The sequence below is a fragment of the Suricata suricatta genome, chromosome 12 (genome assembly GCF_006229205.1).
Source record: "Suricata suricatta isolate VVHF042 chromosome 12, meerkat_22Aug2017_6uvM2_HiC, whole genome shotgun sequence".
Lineage (NCBI taxonomy): Eukaryota > Metazoa > Chordata > Mammalia > Carnivora > Herpestidae > Suricata > Suricata suricatta.
The window spans coordinates 89,129,212-89,147,096 of record NC_043711.1 but is presented as its reverse complement, the minus strand read 5'-3'; the positions used below and the strand labels follow the sequence as shown (position 1 = coordinate 89,147,096).

Here is a 17,885-nt window from a genome sequence, read left to right as displayed (position 1 = left end):
GGTGCGCGTCTTATTTCTTCCCTGTGGGGACCCGGAATTCGCGCAGTCCGTGCAGTGCAGGGGGCGGGGTGTGCCGTGGAAATGCGGTCCGTGGTCCCGTTCCCAAAACCAAGTTCGAATTGCTCGCGCCCGGCGCAGTCGCTGCTGGGGTGGCTTCCGCTGTGGCGCGCGCCTCTCCAGAGCAGCCGCTTCTCACAGCCACAGGCGCCTCTGATTCCCCGCCGAGATGGCTTAGGGCTGGGGGCTATTCCTTCTCTTGGCCGCTGCCCAGCAGTTATCTATGGAATGGGTTTCTGTCTCCACGCGCAGCCAAGCGTTCTATACCTCTTCCCCAGAGACAGTTCTATGAGCGCGTTCCGACTCTGTCTCTTCCCTTTGTCTCTCGGGCGCCCGGCACCTGTGCCACATTGGGCTGGGGATCTTACCTCCCCTACCCGTCCGGGCTGGCCCGTCCTCGGATCTCCCCCGTTCGCCCCCTCTCACTCAGATATCCTTGAGGTTCTATTCCTTCTGGAGTTCGTATTTTCTCCTTCCACTCTCTCAGATGAACGTAATATCCTTCTCAGTTCGAAAAACGGTGCGGAGGGAGTTTACAGAGCTCCCTTCCTCTCCGCCATCTTGGCCCCCCACCCTGTGTCTTTTAATTGGAGTGTATAGTCCATTTACCTTCAAAGTAATTATTGATATATGTGTTTATTGCCATTTTGTATTTGCTTTGTTGTTGGTTTCATATATCTTCTCTATTCCTTTCTTCCCTTGCTCCCTTCTCTCACTGTAAGTTGGCTTTCTTTCATAATGCATTTTACTTCCTTTATTTTTTTAAGATTACTGATTTTTATTCTTGATTTGTGGTTATCATTAAGTATGTATATAACATCTTCTACCTATAGTATTCTCTATTAAGTGATGGTGGTTTAAGTTCAAGCTCATTCTTTACTCCTCTCCTCCCCACATTTTAGATATATAGTGTCATACTTTACATCCTCTGATTTTGTGAGTCCTTTGACTTACTTTTACGATATGCTTATTTTCACTGCTTTTGTGCTTCCTACTTACCCTTACTTATGATCGCTCCTTTCCACATGAGTCCCCTCTGACATTTCTTGTAGGGTTGGTTTAGTGGTCATGAACTCCTTTAGCTTTGGTTTGTCTGAGAAACTCTTTATCTCTCCTTCTATTCTGAATGATAGCCTTGTGGATTAGAGTATTCTAGGATGCAAGTAAGTTTTTTCCCATTCCACACTTTGACTATATTATGCTTGCAAAGTTTCTGTTGAAAAATCTCCTGCTGGCCTTATGGGTTTTCCCTTGTAAGTTACTGACTTCTTTTGTCTTTCTGCTTTAAAATTATTCTTATCAATAGTTTTTTCCATTTTAATTACTGTGTATCTTGGTACAGCCTTACTTGGGTTGATTTTGTTGGGGGATCACTGTGCCTCCTGGCTCTAGATATCTGTTTTCTCCTCAGGTTGGAAAAATTTTAGCTATTGTTTCTTCAAATAAATTTTCTTCCCCCTTATCTCTCTCGTCTGAGATCCCTGTTACTATGCTTGATGGAGTAATTGAGTTCCTTAAGTCTATTTTCGTTTTGTATAATTTTTTTTCTCTCACTCGCTTAGCTCGTTACTTTCCATGACTCTGTTCTCCAGGTCACTAATTCAAGTGTTTTACTTATATCCTCCACTCTCTTCTGAAGTTCAGTGCTTCAAATTCTCTATTTAGGCATATTACTTATCTCCATTTCACTTAGGTTTCTTGCTGTGATTTTGTCCTGCTCTTTAATTTAGGACATATTCCTCTGTCTCCTCATTTATTCTAATTCTCTGTGTCTGTTTCTATGTGTCAGGAATGTCACTATGTCTCCTATTCTTGAGAAGTAGTAGGTGGGGTGAGAAATTTTTAAAAGGTGGCACTGGTCCTTTGCCAAAGGGGATGTGCCTCCACTGCTGAGATCAGGGTGGCTGGGGCCACCCCACAAAGCATGCAGGATGAGTTTTAACAAGGTGCAAGTGTCCTCTCTGGGAGGTTACTGGCTGCTGCCATCACTGCCAGGACTGAGGCCCTGCAAAGCATACAGAAGATATATTGGCAAGCTTTGCAGGGTCTTCCCAGGGAGCAGCCCCACAGCATCAGGACTCAGGCAAACATGACTGGAAAGGACAGATCCGCCAAAGCACAGGAGATCAGGGCTTGGTGTAAGCAAGGTAGGTAATGTGGGTGCTGTGCTGGTTCCCACAGGTGGCCATGTGTTTATGCTAGGGGGCAGGCGTGGTAAATGGTACCTCCCAGCTCCTTTGTTTCTGGAGGAGTCTCACTGTAAATCCCCCTAACCCCCACCTCTGGGATACCCTCTGAGATGAGTAAAAAACTCTCTCACCCATATGCCCCTGGCATTTTTCAAACTGCTACTTCTAGGCTGGATCGCTGTTATGCTGTCTCTTTAAGCGTGGGGACTTTGCTTCCTAATGCCCTCCTGGCACTCCCAGAGCCACGCTTGATTTTTTTTAAGCCTGCTGATTTTTTAAATTCCAGGCTTTAAGTCCCACTGGTTGTAAGAACTCATAAAATTCAGCCCCTATGGTTTCAAAGCCAAATTCTATGGGGATTCTCCTTCCCAATGCCAAGCTCCATTGTGATAGTTTATTTATTTTTCTCCCCTCTCCTCACCCACAATTCCTTCCATCCCAAGATGGACCATGACTCTGTTTAGCTCCCTACCATATCTCCACCCTTCCTACCCTCTTTGATGTGGCCTCTTTTCTATATTTAGTTGTGGAGTCTACTCTTCCAGTCTTCAGGAAGATAGAGTCTTCTCCATCCCCGCCTTGCTTTGTGCCTGCCACCTCACCCTGTATCTTCCCTAGCTGGCCAATTATATGTTTTTGGTTCTTTATAGAATCTATTTTAAATGAATTTTATAATCACTGATCTGAATCTTAAAACTAATTCAGGTGACTTTCATATTATTTTTTAGGAATACTAATTTAACTACACCTTCAGGATTGATTTCCTCTACCATGAACTTTGATAAGCTTGATATGTAGAATCTTTCACTTCTGAAGCTGTGTGATATTACTGGCTTTTCCATTTCATCAAAGTATTGTTTAATTAACAAAAGGCATACCTAAATGTGCTTCTAAATTGTTTGTTCCAAAAATAGGCCCATATGCTAGTTTTCATTCAACTCATCAAAGCATGTTTATTCTAGCAGCTAACAAGCTTTCTGATCCCATCCGCAAGAAAATGATGTTCGACAGTGAGGATACCTCCACATTTGTTATATTTCACGTGTGAACTTCCACTCCCAAAGGACATCTTTTCATATCCCAAACAGCTATGGAGATCACTAGGTGGAATAATGTGTGGCAGCTGCTCCAGGGCTGTCCACACATGCCTGGTTTAACTTGTTCTGACAATAAATAACAAAAGTCCGTCTGCTTTTCTGGAAGAAGCATGGGCATTTCTAAATCCTATGCTGCAACTGGACTGGCTTCCCCTCCCAGGTGTGATCAGCAACACACGGGCTATGTGTATTTGCAGTGGTGAAGCCCTCCCTCTGAACCATCCCTCCGCAGACTGCTGCATAAGAAAAGGAGGAAGGTGGGGCCAGGACATGAGGTGGGAAAGGGCCATTGATCAAGACTCCAGGCTAGAGGATTGAACCTATTCCTGGAGAAAGACTCTGCAAAAGGTTTTCAACTAAATTTTTTAAATGCCAAAACTGCATTCAGTGTTCAGGCAGCCCCAGGTCAGCTGTCTTCCCGTGTTCTCAGAGCCAAATGGCTCCTTGAACCCTTCATGTTCCAGGACCTCCTAGAATCTCTGGAAGAAACCACATGTCTTCTTGGAGCTTGGAAAGATACAAGAAGAGTAGGAGGACTCTGTCCCACATTTTCAACTAATTACCCCCCACATCCCAAGTCAACAAGCCAGAGAGTGATATGAAGACTGTCAGAACAAGCTCCACAACTAAATATAGATAAGCAGCAGCATCTGAAAGGTTAGGAAGGTCAGAAAGGAGCTGTGTATGCAGAGGAGAGAAATAAGCCCTTGAACCAGGGAGCTAGCTCACATGAGGAAGACTAATGTTGGTCTTTAAAAGCCAGAGACGTGAAATTCTGTGAGTTTATAAAGGCAATGGTACTTGGAGCCTAGAGCTTTAAAAGTCAACTGACTCAGCACTGGGCAAGCCAGGACAGTGAATGAAAGCTGGGTCACTGCCCTTAAAGAAATAGCAGCCTACCCAGAAAGGCAACATAAAAGCAGCAGTTTATACAACATCAGGGAAAACAGAGGACCTGTTCACACTGATTTCAGAGCGTGTTATGGGACTGCTCTGAAGGTTAGGGATCTGGCAGTCACCATGTTCCTCCCCTGCCTCCCAGAATAAATACAGAGCCACCTGCAAGAGGCAGGGATGCACAGACACTTCTGCCTGACCCTTTGGCAATGCACCACACCCATGAGTTCTCCTGGGGACTCCCCCACTCCAAGCCTGCTAGCCTCTGCCCTTAGCTCAGGGCAAATTTTGTTAAAGCTACACATATGCCAATGGGTGCACAGCTGCCTCAGTGCACCAGGCACATCTGCCATGCCCCTAGTTATCATTGTGCACTGTAACCAACTTCCATTTCATACCACACCTGGCCACATACCCACAGCCACATCATGCACCAGACCCAGCTGCTCCCAGCCTGGCAGCCCTGACACACAGCTCCTACCAGCCCCAGCATGCAGCCACAAGCTACCAGTGTTTTGGAAGATCTGGCATAGAACTGGTGGCCCAGCAAAAACTTTGCTAACACCACTGTGCCTCTCCCAATTTCCCCAGCAGCAAGCCCCCTTGGAGCTGGCCTTCCTGGGCCCCACAAACACCTCAGAGAGCAAACACAGCCCACAAAAGGCAGAGAGTCAGTGCAGACAACATCACTGAAAGGAAAAGTGACTCTGACACAACAGTAAGGTGTAAGTAGTGCCAAGTTGCTAGTGAACAAGGGACACTGGACTGCAAGGTACTCCAGCACCTCCTCTTCATAAATTCACTACTTTGAAGAACAGAAGACACAGCTAACTCTAACACAGAAACAAACAGAAAGAGGTAGAGGAAATAAAGAGAAATTTATCCCCAGTGAAAGAACAGGACAAGGCCACAGCTAGAGATCTAACTGAAGCAGATATGTGTAACATGCCTGATAGAAAATGTAAAGCAATGATCAAAAGGATACTCACTGGACTTGAGAAAAGAGCGGGGTACATCAGTGAGATGCTTAACAAAGAGATAAGGAATAACATGGCAGAGATAAGGGGCTAAATAAATGAGAAACATGCTGGATGGAATGAACAAGATGGAGGAAGCAGAGCAACGAATTAAAGACTTAGTCATCAAACTGAACAAAAGAAAGAATTAAAACAGGAATAGACTTAGAGAAATGACTTCATCAACTATAATAATAATTATGGGAGTCCCAGAAGAGGGAGAGAGAGAGAAAAGGAAGACAGAGTTTATTTGAAGAAATAACAATTGAAAACTTCCCTAATCTGGGGAAGGAAACAGATATCCAGATCCAGAAGGCACAGAGCACTCCCATCAAAAATCAACAAAAGCAGAGCCACACCAAGACAAACTGTAATGAAACTTGCAAAATATAGTGATAAAGAAAAAAAAATTTAAAGAAGACAAAAGTCAGTAACTTACAAGGGAAAACCCATAATGCTAGCAGATTTTTCACAGAAACTTTACAAGCCAGAAGGGAGTAACATAATATATTCAAAGTGCTAAATGGGAAAAATCTTCAGCCAAGAATATTCTATCCAGTAAGGCTATTATTCAGAATCTATCTCAGAAGGAGAGAGAGAGTTTCCCAGACAAACAAAAAGTAAGGGCGTTTGAGACCACTGAACCAGCCCTGCAAACATTATTACAGGGGACTGGTTGAGTGGAAAGGAGAGATCAAAAATTACAGTAAAAATATAAGAAACACAGAACCAGTGAAATGAATATTTCTGTAAAACAACAGTCAAGTAACTCAGAAAAAGAATATAAAATATAATGACATATACCTAAAATGTGGGGAGGAAGAAAAAGAATGGATTCAAACTTAAATGACCACCAACTTAATATAGACTATTATATGCAGAAGTTTTATGCAAACCTAATGTAACCATATACCAAAAACCACTAGTAACCTACAAAGAGTAAAGAGAAAGAAATCCAAACTACCACTAAAGAAAATCAGCAAAACATGAAGAGCAGAGAACATCTTCAGAAACCAAGCGTAAAATAAGTAATAAAATAGAAATAAATACATATCAGTAACTACTTTGAATATAAATGTACTAAATGTGCCAATTATAAGACAGCGCCAATATAGTGGATTGAAAAAGTGACTATAAGAGATTCATTTTTAGACCTAAAGACACCTGCAGATTGAAAGTGAAAGGATGGAGAAACATCTACCATGCAAGTGGATGTCAAAAGGACGACAGAGTAGCAATACTTATTTTGGACAATACGGACATTAACACAAAGACTGTAACAAGAGACAAAGAAGGACACTATATAATAGTAAAGGGGACAAGTTAACAAGAAGCTATAGCAGTTGTAAATAGATATGCTCAATGTGGGAGCACCCAAGTACATAAAGCAGTTAATAACATAGAAGAAATAATTGATAATATTATATATTTATAATATTTAACACCCCCACTTATATCAGTGAACAAGATCCAAACATCAACAGGAAACAATGGCTTTGAATGACATACTGGAACAGATGGATTTAACAGATATATTCCGAACATTCCATTCTAGAACAGCAGAATACACATTCTTTTCAAATACACATAGAACATTTCCAGACTATATCACATATTAGCCCACAAAACCATACTCAACAAGCTCAAAAAGGTTAAAGTTCTACCATCTGTATCTTTTCTGACCACAGTGCTATGAAACATGTCAACCACGAGTTAAAATCTGGAAAGACCACAAATACATGGAGGTTAAATAATATGCTACTAAAACAATGAATGAGTCAACCAGCAAATCAAAGAATTAAAAGAAATTACACTGAAACAAAAATGATAACATAATGGTCCAAAACCTTTGGGATGCTTCAAAAGCAGTTCTAAGAGGGAAGTTTATACCAATACAGGCTTATCTCAAGAAGCAAGAAAATCTCAAATAAGTCAAACACATTCAAAGCAACTAAAAAAAAGCAAAAAAAAAACAACCTAAAAACACGAGAAGGAAATAATAAATATTAGCACAGAAATAAATAATACAGAAACTAAAAAAAAGCAAACAAAAAAACCCACAATAGAACAGATCAATGAAACCAGGAGCTGTTTCTTTGAAAAAATCAGTAAAATCAATAAACCTTTAGCCAGACTTATCAAGGAAAATAAAGGACCCAAATAAATAAAATCACAAATGAGAGGAGAAATAACAAACATCACCATAGACATACACTCATAAGAGAAAACTATGAAAAACTATATGCCAACAAATTGGACAACCCAGAAGAAATAGGTAAGTTCCTAGAAACCCAAAACTGAAGGAGGAAGAAATAGAAAATTTGAACAGACCAATTACCAGCAAAGAAATTTAATCAGTAATCAAAACACTCCCAACAAACAAAAGTCCAGGACCAGATGGCTTTATAGGCAAATTCTACTGAACAATTAAAGGAGAATATTTATTCTTCTTAAATTTTTCCAAAAAACAGAAAAGAAAGGAAAACTTCCAAATTCATTCTTTCAGGCCAGCATTACCCTGATACCAAAACCAGATAAAGACTCCACTAAAAAAGAGAAGTACAGGTCAATATCCCTGATTAACGTAGATGCAAAAATCCTCAACAAAATACTACTAGCAAACTGCATCTGACAATACATCAAAAAGTCATTTACCACAATCAAGTGAGATTTAATCCTGAGCTACAAACATGGTATAATATTCACAAATCAATCTGATACATCACATTAGTAAAATAAAGGATGAGAACCATATGACCATTTCAACAGACACAGAAAAAGCACTTGACAAGTACAACATCCATTTATGATTAAAATTTTCAACAAAGTAGGTTTAGAGGGAATATACCTTAACATAATAAAGGCTTTATATGAAAAACCCATAGCTAACATCATCCTCAGTGGGGAAAACTTGAGAGCTTTTCCCCTCAGGTCAGGAACAACACAAGGAGGTCCACTCACACCACTTCTGTTCAGTGTAGTATTGGAAGTCCTGGCCACAGCAATCAGACAACAAAAAGAAATAAAAGGCACTTGAATCAGTAAAGAAGAAGGAAAACTTTCACTCTTTGCAGATGACATTATATGTAGAAAACCCAAAAGACCCCACCAAAAACTGCTAGAACTGATTTAAAAATTCAGTAAAGCCACAAGATACAAAATCAATGTACAGAAATCCCTTGCATGATACAGATCAATAATGAAGCAGCAGAAAAAAAAAATCCCATTTACAACTGCACCGCAAACAATAAGATACCTGGGAATGAACCTAACCAAAGAGCTGATAGATCTGTACTCTGAAAACTATAACACAGTCATGAAAGAAACTGACACAAAGAAATTGAAAAACATTCCATGCTCCTGGATTGGAAGAACAAATATCATTAAAACATCTATACTATCCAAAGCAATGTGCATATCTAATGCAATCCCTATCAAAATACCAAGAGCAGTTTTCACAGAACTAGAGGAAACAATCCTCAAATTTACATACAGCCACAAAAGACTCCACCTAAATAGCCAAAGCAGTCTTGAAAAGGCAAAGCAAAGCTGGAGGCATCACAAATCCAGACTTCAAGTTATATACAAGGCTGTAATAATCAAAACAGTATGAAATGATATAAAGATAGATACTTAGATCAATGAAACAGAATAGAATATCCAGAAACAAACCCACAACTATATGGTCCATTGATCTTCGACAAAGCAGGAAAGAATATCCAATGGATATAAGTCTCTTCAGCAAATGGTGTTGGGAAAACTGGACAGCAACATGCAGAAGAATGAAACTGGACCACTTCCTTACACCATATACAAAAATAAATTCAAAATGGATTAAATATCTAAATGTGAGATAGGAAACCACAAAAATCTTAAGGGAAAACACAGGCCATAACTTATTTGACATCAACCATTGTAACTTCTTTCTAGGTATATCTCCTGAGGCAAAGGAAACAAAAGCAAAAATAAATGACTGGGATTGGAGAAGATAAATGCAAATCACATATCTGATAGAGAATTAGTATCCAAAACATGGAAGGAATTTAGAAACCTCAGCCCCCAAAAAACAATAATCCAATTTTAAAAATGGGCAGAAAACATGAAGAGACGTATCTCCAAAGAAGATTTCAGATGGCCAACAGATACATGAAAAGATGCTCATTATCACTGGTCATCAGAGAAAGACCAACTCAAAATACAACAGGGGTTGGCAAGAATGTGGAGAAAGGAGAACCCTCTTGCACGATTGTGCAGCCACTGTGGAAAACAGTATGGAATTTCCTCAAAAACTTAAAAATAGAACTACTTTATGATCCAGAAATTGCACTACTGGGTATTTACCCAAAGAATATAAAAACACCAGTTCAAAAGGATACATGCACCCCAATGTTTATAGCCACATTATCTTCAATAGCCAGTAACGTTTTCATCAATGGAAGAATGAATAAACATGTGTTTATTAATTAATTATATATATATACACACACATAATATATATTATATATATAATGGAATATTATTCAGCCATAAATAACAATTAAACCTTGTCATTTGCAACATGGGTGGAGCTAGAGAGTACTATGCTAAGTGAAATAAATCAGAGAAAGACAATTACCATATGATTTCACTCACATGTGGAAGAATTTAAGAAGAAATAGAAGCAAAGGGAAAAACTAAGACAAACCAAGAAGGAAACTCTTAAATAACTACATAGAACACACTGATGGCTACCAGAGGGGAGGAGGGTGGAGGGAAGAGTGAAATAGACGATGGGAATTAAGGAGCATACTCATCATAAGGAGCACCGGGTGATGTATATGAGAGCAGAATCACTATATTGTACACCTGAAACTCATAGAATACTGTATGTTAACTAATGGTAATTTAAAAAAATTTTAAGTAAAATACTAATTGACAGATTAAAAAAAAAGGAAACCATAAGCCTCCCTCCCCAAGATTTCTGTAAATCACAGGTACTTACATGCTCATGGTCAGGTTCCTCAGTTCACATATGTGGCCTCTGCTCCATTTCCATGTCTCCCAGGGAGCAGAGTTCAGTTCTTCACTGGTTCCCACAAGAAATCCATGTGCATTGAGCACTGTACCTGTTATCAATTTACTGAATATTTAGGAGTCTGGGGGGTTTCATGACACAGTGATTCACCTTCCACCTTTTCACTGGCTCTCCTGTGCTCCCAACCTTTGTCATCTCTTGGGTGCTCTTAATAATCACCCACAGCTCTCTCTCTTTTGACATGCAGAGCAGTATCCCCATGCCCAGGATACTGCTTGCCCCACTGCTACCCCAAGCTGGCTGATCAGGAATTTTCACAAGGACAGTCATATGGATATTATCCGAAGGAGAAATTTTCATAAAGGATACTACATAGAGGCAGGGAAGAAAACCTTCAGTTTATCCCTCTTGTTTTGAGTAACTGCCCCCCCCACACACACACACTGCCTACTAACTATAGCTCACATTTATTGAGTATTCACTAAAGATCCCAGCCACTCATGACCCAGAGAAGCTAAACCATTTGGCCAAGTTACTCAGCTGGAAGGTATCAAGGCCGGGATTTGAACCCAGAGCTCTTCAAGTGGATGCCCCACTACCTTTCGCCACACAGCATACATAAGCCAAATAGCAGTACTGACTGAGGCACCATCCCAGCACTTGGACACCAGGACAGCCTTAAGCAAAACCAAAGAGGACATTCTTCTTGGGGGAATCCTTTCCAAACCCTAAAAGGTCACTGGGAGCCAAACAATGGCTTCCCCTCTTCTTTCTCCCGCTTCCCATGGCTAGATTATGTGTTACGTCCTGGGCTGTGGGGAGACCTGATGGTGTTTGGCAGTTCAAACACTGCATCTGCCCACACATCACCCAGCTGGATGTCGTGCTGCTGTGATTTCGCGAATTAGGGAGCTCAAGTGACAGAATGGCTCCGATTTAGGATTAGAAGGACCCTGAAACCTTCCCCAGACCTTTGGGCATTATGGGAAAGTGACCTGGAAAATCAAATGCAGAGAAGTGTCCCAAAATATAGGAGTCTTGTTTGAGGCACAGTAGAACCTATTAGCTTGAGAAATTGGTCTGGAAATCTTATTAAAAGAGACAAATCATTCCGCCTTCTCTCCAGACTGAAAATACTGGGGGTAATAGACTTTCTCTGAAGCCTGGGACCCATGTACCTCATGTCAGGGTCACAGCCAACCTCTGGCAGGACTCAATTCAAGGCAGGTGATAAAGGCTATTATTTTTTTTAATGGGCAGTTCTGATTAATTCTGATTTCTTTGGCCAGTCACCGACTTATCTCTCCCAGTCCCTCATTACGGTGAAGGTTGCAAGCCAGAGGAGCCAATGGCAAAGAGAAATGAAGTTCAAATTGTGGATTTGTCATTATTGCACAGCTCAGCAGATAACTGTCCAGCCCCTGCCACCACCACTGCCACCACACACACACACTCACACACACACACACACCTCCTTTCTCAATATGCTCAATTAACCCATAATGGAGACAGGAAAGCAAGGCACCATTGCATTATGAAACCTAGCCTTCCTCATCTCACCTACTTACGAGGAATGATAAACAGTTCTTCAAATGTATAGGTTAGCTCTTATTATAGTGATTGTGTTTGCTGGGTACTGATAGTTCCAGAATAATGCAAATCACTGGAATTTAGTGATGCTTATTCCATGCCTGCCACTGTGCTAAGGGCTTTCTTCACATTTATCATCTCTCCTTTATCCTTAGAACAACGCTGGAGATCAAGGGTTGGCAAACTTACTCTATAAAGGATCAGAAAGGAAATATTTGAGATTTTGAAGTCTTATTTTAGGTTATGCATGGTAGCCTCAACTACCCAAATCTGCCATTGTGGCTTGAGAGCAACCACAGACAGTATGTAAACGAATAAGTATGGATGTGTTACAAATTCAGCCAACTGGCCAGGTTTAGCTTGTAGGCCATCATGTGAACATGCTCTTCCCAATCTGGAAGTTGAGTTCTTTTCTCTCTCCTACATCCTCCTACCTCCCTGCTCTTCCATTCTTGTTCTAGTTCTGGAGAAAGAATAGAATTAAAGATGGTTTTGCACATGACTTCCCAGGGAGAATTGGCTGTTCTCTGTCAACAAAAGGGAGCAGGATTGTTTTCATGAAAATCCTGCATCCATGGTGGCTGTGGGAGGCCATGGGAGTCCCACTGGTTACCTGTCAGTCCAGCTCCTTGTCTACAAGCTCAGTGTAGGCTGCGGCAGACCCCACTGATGAAAGACTTAATCCCAAGATGCTCTCAGAAACCTTGGTGGGTGCTTATGAGTCTCAGGTACATTTTCTAGGACCTTGCCAATGGTCTAACACATGGCCTCTTTGTCCACACTGGGTGGTCCCCCGCAAGCCTGCAGCTACAATCTTAGCTCCCCTCTGAGCCCCAACTATGGGCCTGTAGACCTGGACAGGGTCCATCTCCATGCCCTTAGAAACTGGGGATCTGAGGAAGCTTTGTGCCTCTCTGAGCCACAACACCTGCCACCTACCTGAGTATTCTTTCCTCAACTAAAGTCATCTAACAGCTCCACAGATCCAGGGAACAAACTATCTGTCTCTCCTCCTCGATGGCACTATAAGCATAGGGAACAATTTAAAATCTCAGACTAGGGTTTCTGAATCTCCGCTCTCTTGATATCTGGGGCAAGATTGCACTCAGGAGAGTGAGCACGCACACTGTACGATGGCTAGCAGCATCCTGGCCTCTACGCGCTTGATGCCCACGGCATTCCCCAGGTGGGACCATCAAAAATGTCTCCAGACACTGCCAATGTCCCCTGGTTGACAAAACCACCTCTGGCTGAAAACCACTGTCTGGCAAAACGGCAACCATTGCCTTTTGCTCTCAGCTGTAGGTTCTCACTCTCAATTCCAGAAAAATAGGAAAGATCACAGGCAGGATCACCATTTCCCACCTAATACTCTAGTACTTCTGGCCAGTGTGTGTCCTGCAGGCAATAAGAAAGGCTTGGTGATAAATGAGATCAACACTCCCCACCCTGCCCTTGACCTCTCTCTCTGGCCTCCTCCTTGCCCCAGCTCTGTATGCAGTACTGGCCTGAGAAGACCTCCGGGTGCTATGGGCCCATCCAGGTGGAGTTTGTGTCCGCAGACATCGATGAGGACATCATCCACAGAATATTCCGCATCTGTAACATGGCTCGGGTAAGTGTTTGGCCACTATCGCTTCCTGTGCTGCTCCCCCACCCCAAAACAGAGGGGGGGGCTGGTGGGAGAGGATGACACACACCTGCCAGGAGTCTGTGCTGTGCTCTCCCAATAATCCCATCTTTGGGGAAGCGATGCCTCTGCCGATTCCGGCTCCAGACCCAACAATGGCTCCAGCACTCAGAGATGCCTGGGGAGACACCAGCCTGCCATCTGCCTGTTTTCCCGACACACTTGCTGCTCTGTAGTCAAAACTTCTCAGGAATTAGTGCTTCCCTGCTGTATCACACTGTGTTGGCATGAGTTGATGCAGCCTTTGATTGGATCCAGTAAGCTTTGGGCTAGACCCTGAGAACACCAAGATGAAAAATAATGAGTTGCTTCCCTGGGCAAACTCACTGGCTAGGTAGAGGAGTATTGGGTGGGAAGAGCAGATCAGTAGTCTATGAAATGGCTAATGAAGACTTTGGTCTTTACCAGGGGTCCCGGGTGGACAGAACTCCATCTCTGCCCATAGTTCACTGTCCAGTGGGAATGTGAGATATGTTCTTGCACATGAACCTCAGGGAGAGAGACGAATTCTGCCCAGTAGAGTGAGTTGGGGAAGGCTTTTCCTACAAAAAGGGACATTTGAGTTGGGTTTTGGAAACTGAGTAGTCTTGCAGGTAGAGGGGGTGCAGGGAAGTCACTGGAATCTGCAGAGGCATCTCATCTCATAAGGATAAGAGTGGGGAGAGTCACAGACTGTGATGACATGGCACACCGCCCAGTCAGTCTGTCTTCCACCACAGCGCTGCATCCCTGGACACACAGCCCTAACAGCTTCTCTGCTCTCAGCCTCAGGACGGGTACCGCATAGTCCAGCACCTCCAGTACATCGGCTGGCCCGCCTACCGTGACACGCCCCCCTCCAAGCGCTCTCTGCTCAAAGTGGTCCGCCGGCTGGAGAAGTGGCAGGAGCAGTATGACGGGAGGGAGGGACGCACCGTGGTCCACTGCCTGTGAGTACCGGGGCGGGGCCTCTGGGGCAGAAGGGCGGCAGTGACGGGGCGTCTGTCCTTGAGGGTGCCACTGCCCACAAACACCAGCCATAGGCATGCCTGACCATACCACCTCTTAACACCTCTCAAAAGCCAAGGGGCACGTGTTCAAGGAAATATAATCTTTCATGGACTGGGGTTGCCAGTTTGTTGTCCTGAACTAAGGTTATATGACATGTCACTGATGCAGAACCTGGTGACCTGTCACAGACGTAGGGAGGGGGCAGGCCACTCCACACCACTCTTAGTAGGGAGATGAGCCCCAGCCCCCAACAGGAGGCACAATGTGTGCTGTTAGTCACAAGAAAGCTAGGACAGAGTGGGTTCCATTAAGTAGATCCTCCAATTATTTCCTAAAGGAGGAAGAGAAGAAAAGGGCATGTGTTGACTGAGTTTGATGCCAGATATTTTAAGTGAATCTTAAAATTAAAATGCTATCTATGAGGCAGATGTTATCATGCTCTAGTGAAAACACTGAGGCACACAAAGGGGGAGGGATTGGGCATATGCTACTAACCCACACCACCTCTGAGTGAACCACAGACTCGTCCACTGTGTCCTCCTGCAGGGACATCTCCTGCTATGGGGGTACTGGGGACACGGGGGGCCTGAGGGGCTGACTGACGGGTGTGAAGGGCCCTGGGAACACTTTCCCATAGCACAGTGGGCTCACAACCATGTTGATATGTCCATTACTGAGGTAACTGGAACCTCTGCCACCTTTCTCAGAATGGGCAAAGCTGGGGCACAGAGTTTCCCAAATAGACCTTGGTATCATAATGCCAAGTGGAGGTTGGGACCCTTAGGGAACTATGGCTGAAAGCCTGTCATCAAGAAAGTCAGTTAATTGAGTGAGCCTCAGTTTCCACATCCATCCAGTGGGTATGCTGAAATAGGTCATCTTAAGACCCTATAGTGCCTTGTCATGAAATATTTAGAGAACAAACACAATTTATCTTACAACATACAGATTCATGACATCATGGTAGCAATTATGCAAATGTTATAAAGGCAGTTACTTCAGAGCCTGTGTTGGAGTCTACCCTAAGAGTATAGCCTGACCTCAGAGAAGGGTTCTGCCAAGATCTTGGACTCAGAGCACCTCTGTAGCCTTAACAGCCATGTGTGGAATATCTGACTGGCAACCATCCCCTTAGAAAGTGGAGGGTTGTGGGAAAGTGACTGAAAGGACTCTACTCTCTTAAAATGTATCAGAGCAGATGGGCGCAAGCTCTTCCCTTTTTAGAGTAAAAATGTCTGGAGCCATTAATAACACGTTACTGACCTTGGAATCGAGTTCAGTCTTTTCAAAACCAGCTTATTGTTCATTGTTCCCCTCTTTCAAATAGGTGGTACATGCACGTGTCAGACACACACACACACACACACACACACACACACACACACACACACACACAGCTTACAGCCACCACCTATAAAATATCCTTTTTTCTGAAGAATGCAAATCACAAACCAGGGTTCAGGAAGACACTGTGAGGTGTCAGTGTCACGTTGACAGGTGACATGAGCCAAACCGAGCTAGTTCTACCCATATCCCAGAAACTGGCAGCTGGTTCCCTCCCAACTCTCCCCTACCCCCTCCACATCCCTCCCACACACTCAGGTGGCCTTGCCTTCGGCAAAGAGCCAGACCTATCCCATCAGGGTCTCACTCTACCAGACCCTGGGACTCCTGTGCCCATTTACCTCTTTCTCTTGGACTCTGCTGTTCTTGCTTCAGAAAGTACTGAACTTCCTTCCAGGGGATGGGTGGGGGGTGGGTCCCTTCCTACTCTTTCCCATGTTATTGTTTTTTATTCTGCTTTTTTGCAGAAGCACCTTTTTATCCATGCCTCCCCTAGCCAAGGTGACAAGCAGTTTGCACTGAAGGAAAGCACAGGCATGTCCTCCTATCAACAGGGACCTTGGCATCCTTGGAGGCCGGAGATACCACAAGAGATACTGAAATTCACTGGCCAGTGAATGGAGGGCAACAGTCTGTACTTGAAACATGTGCTCATTGGGTGTCCTGTAGTTAAAACATCTGGGAAATCGAGCAGCTTAGTTTCTATCCAGATGTTCTTTAGACACAGGCCATTACATGAAATCATTAGTTGCTCTTGGCAACATGCCCAGGATTTCCAAATCAGGGAGTTTCCTTAAAGGGACTTTCTGTAAATAGTTGGAGGGGCGTTTTCATGAATGTGAATTATGGAGCACCAGAAAGGAGGGACATAGGGATGACCCTGCCAGGAGTCCTCCAGCTCCACTCTCCAGATCAACAGGGTCTTGCTTAAAACCAAGGTGTCCTAAGACCTGTCATCTCAAGATAGAGCATCTCAGACCCACCCAGCCCGACCCCTAAACTTAGGCTTGCTGACCTGAAGCTAACAGCGATGTCTCTGGTATTTCTGTCCTTAGTGGATGGGAAGAACTAGGATTAAAACCACCTGAAACCTTCCACTGGCTTCACTGGATGTGTAGGTGGACCCAGAGCCTCCTTTTGGACAAGGATATAAGCACCACATGTAAACACACACACTCAGTCACACTGCTTGGGTCGGTGTATCATGTGTGACTTTCACATGCTCATAGACCAAAGAAATATCCAGCTAATTGAATTGTCAAAGAACATCTAGTCCAGCCTTTCCATTATATGAACAAGGAATGACTTGTTCAAGGTCAGAGCAGGCTCATGGCAGTAGTGGGATTCAAACCACTAAAGGCTTGCACCATAGCCTGACTTTGCATTTGCTGGGGCAGCCACTCTCACTACTGCTGATGTGGCTTTAGGATCAGCAGGAGCCTGGGGGGGGTACCCAGGAATACAGCTCACCTCTTCACTCTGTGTGTAGAAACGGGGGCGGCCGCAGCGGAACCTTCTGTGCCATCTGCAGTGTGTGTGAGATGATCCAGCAGCAAAACATCATTGACGTGTTCCACATTGTGAAAACACTACGTAACAACAAGTCCAACATGGTGGAGACCCTGGTGAGTGTCCCAAGAACCTTCTTCCACAGCTGGGGGCCGACCCTAGTTCCCCTGACCTGGAGAAAATAGCATCAGATAGTAAAAACACCCAATATCAGGGCCCTTTTTGAGCCCTCACAGTCTATACCCTTTGCACATGGTTATCTGCTCTGCTCGCGTCCCTTCCAAACGCACCAATGTCCTTCTCCTGTGGGGCAGTCCAAACACTAATCCTGACACACTAATCCTCCTATCGCTAATTCAGGCTTAGGGAAAGGGATTCTGGATTAGTGGAGTGTGAATTCTATTTTCAATTCAGTCCAGTGCTATTCTAATTAACCTATGTGAATTGCACAGTGTAAGCACAGGGTTCAGCCACTGGAGAAAGTGATGGAAA

The 17,885-nt window shown here is 43.6% G+C and overlaps 1 protein-coding gene across 1 annotated transcript in view; it reads left to right on the top strand.

Moving 5' to 3' along the window:
- The window catches only part of PTPRT (protein tyrosine phosphatase receptor type T), a 770,667-nt gene that overhangs the window by 744,924 nt on the left and 7,858 nt on the right, over window positions 1–17,885 (top strand). The window contains exons 28-30 of the mRNA XM_029917352.1: window positions 13,350–13,475; window positions 14,316–14,479; window positions 17,374–17,509. Coding sequence (XP_029773212.1) covers window positions 13,350–13,475; window positions 14,316–14,479; window positions 17,374–17,509 — 426 coding nt within the window. The remainder of the gene's footprint in view (window positions 1–13,349; window positions 13,476–14,315; window positions 14,480–17,373; window positions 17,510–17,885) is intronic.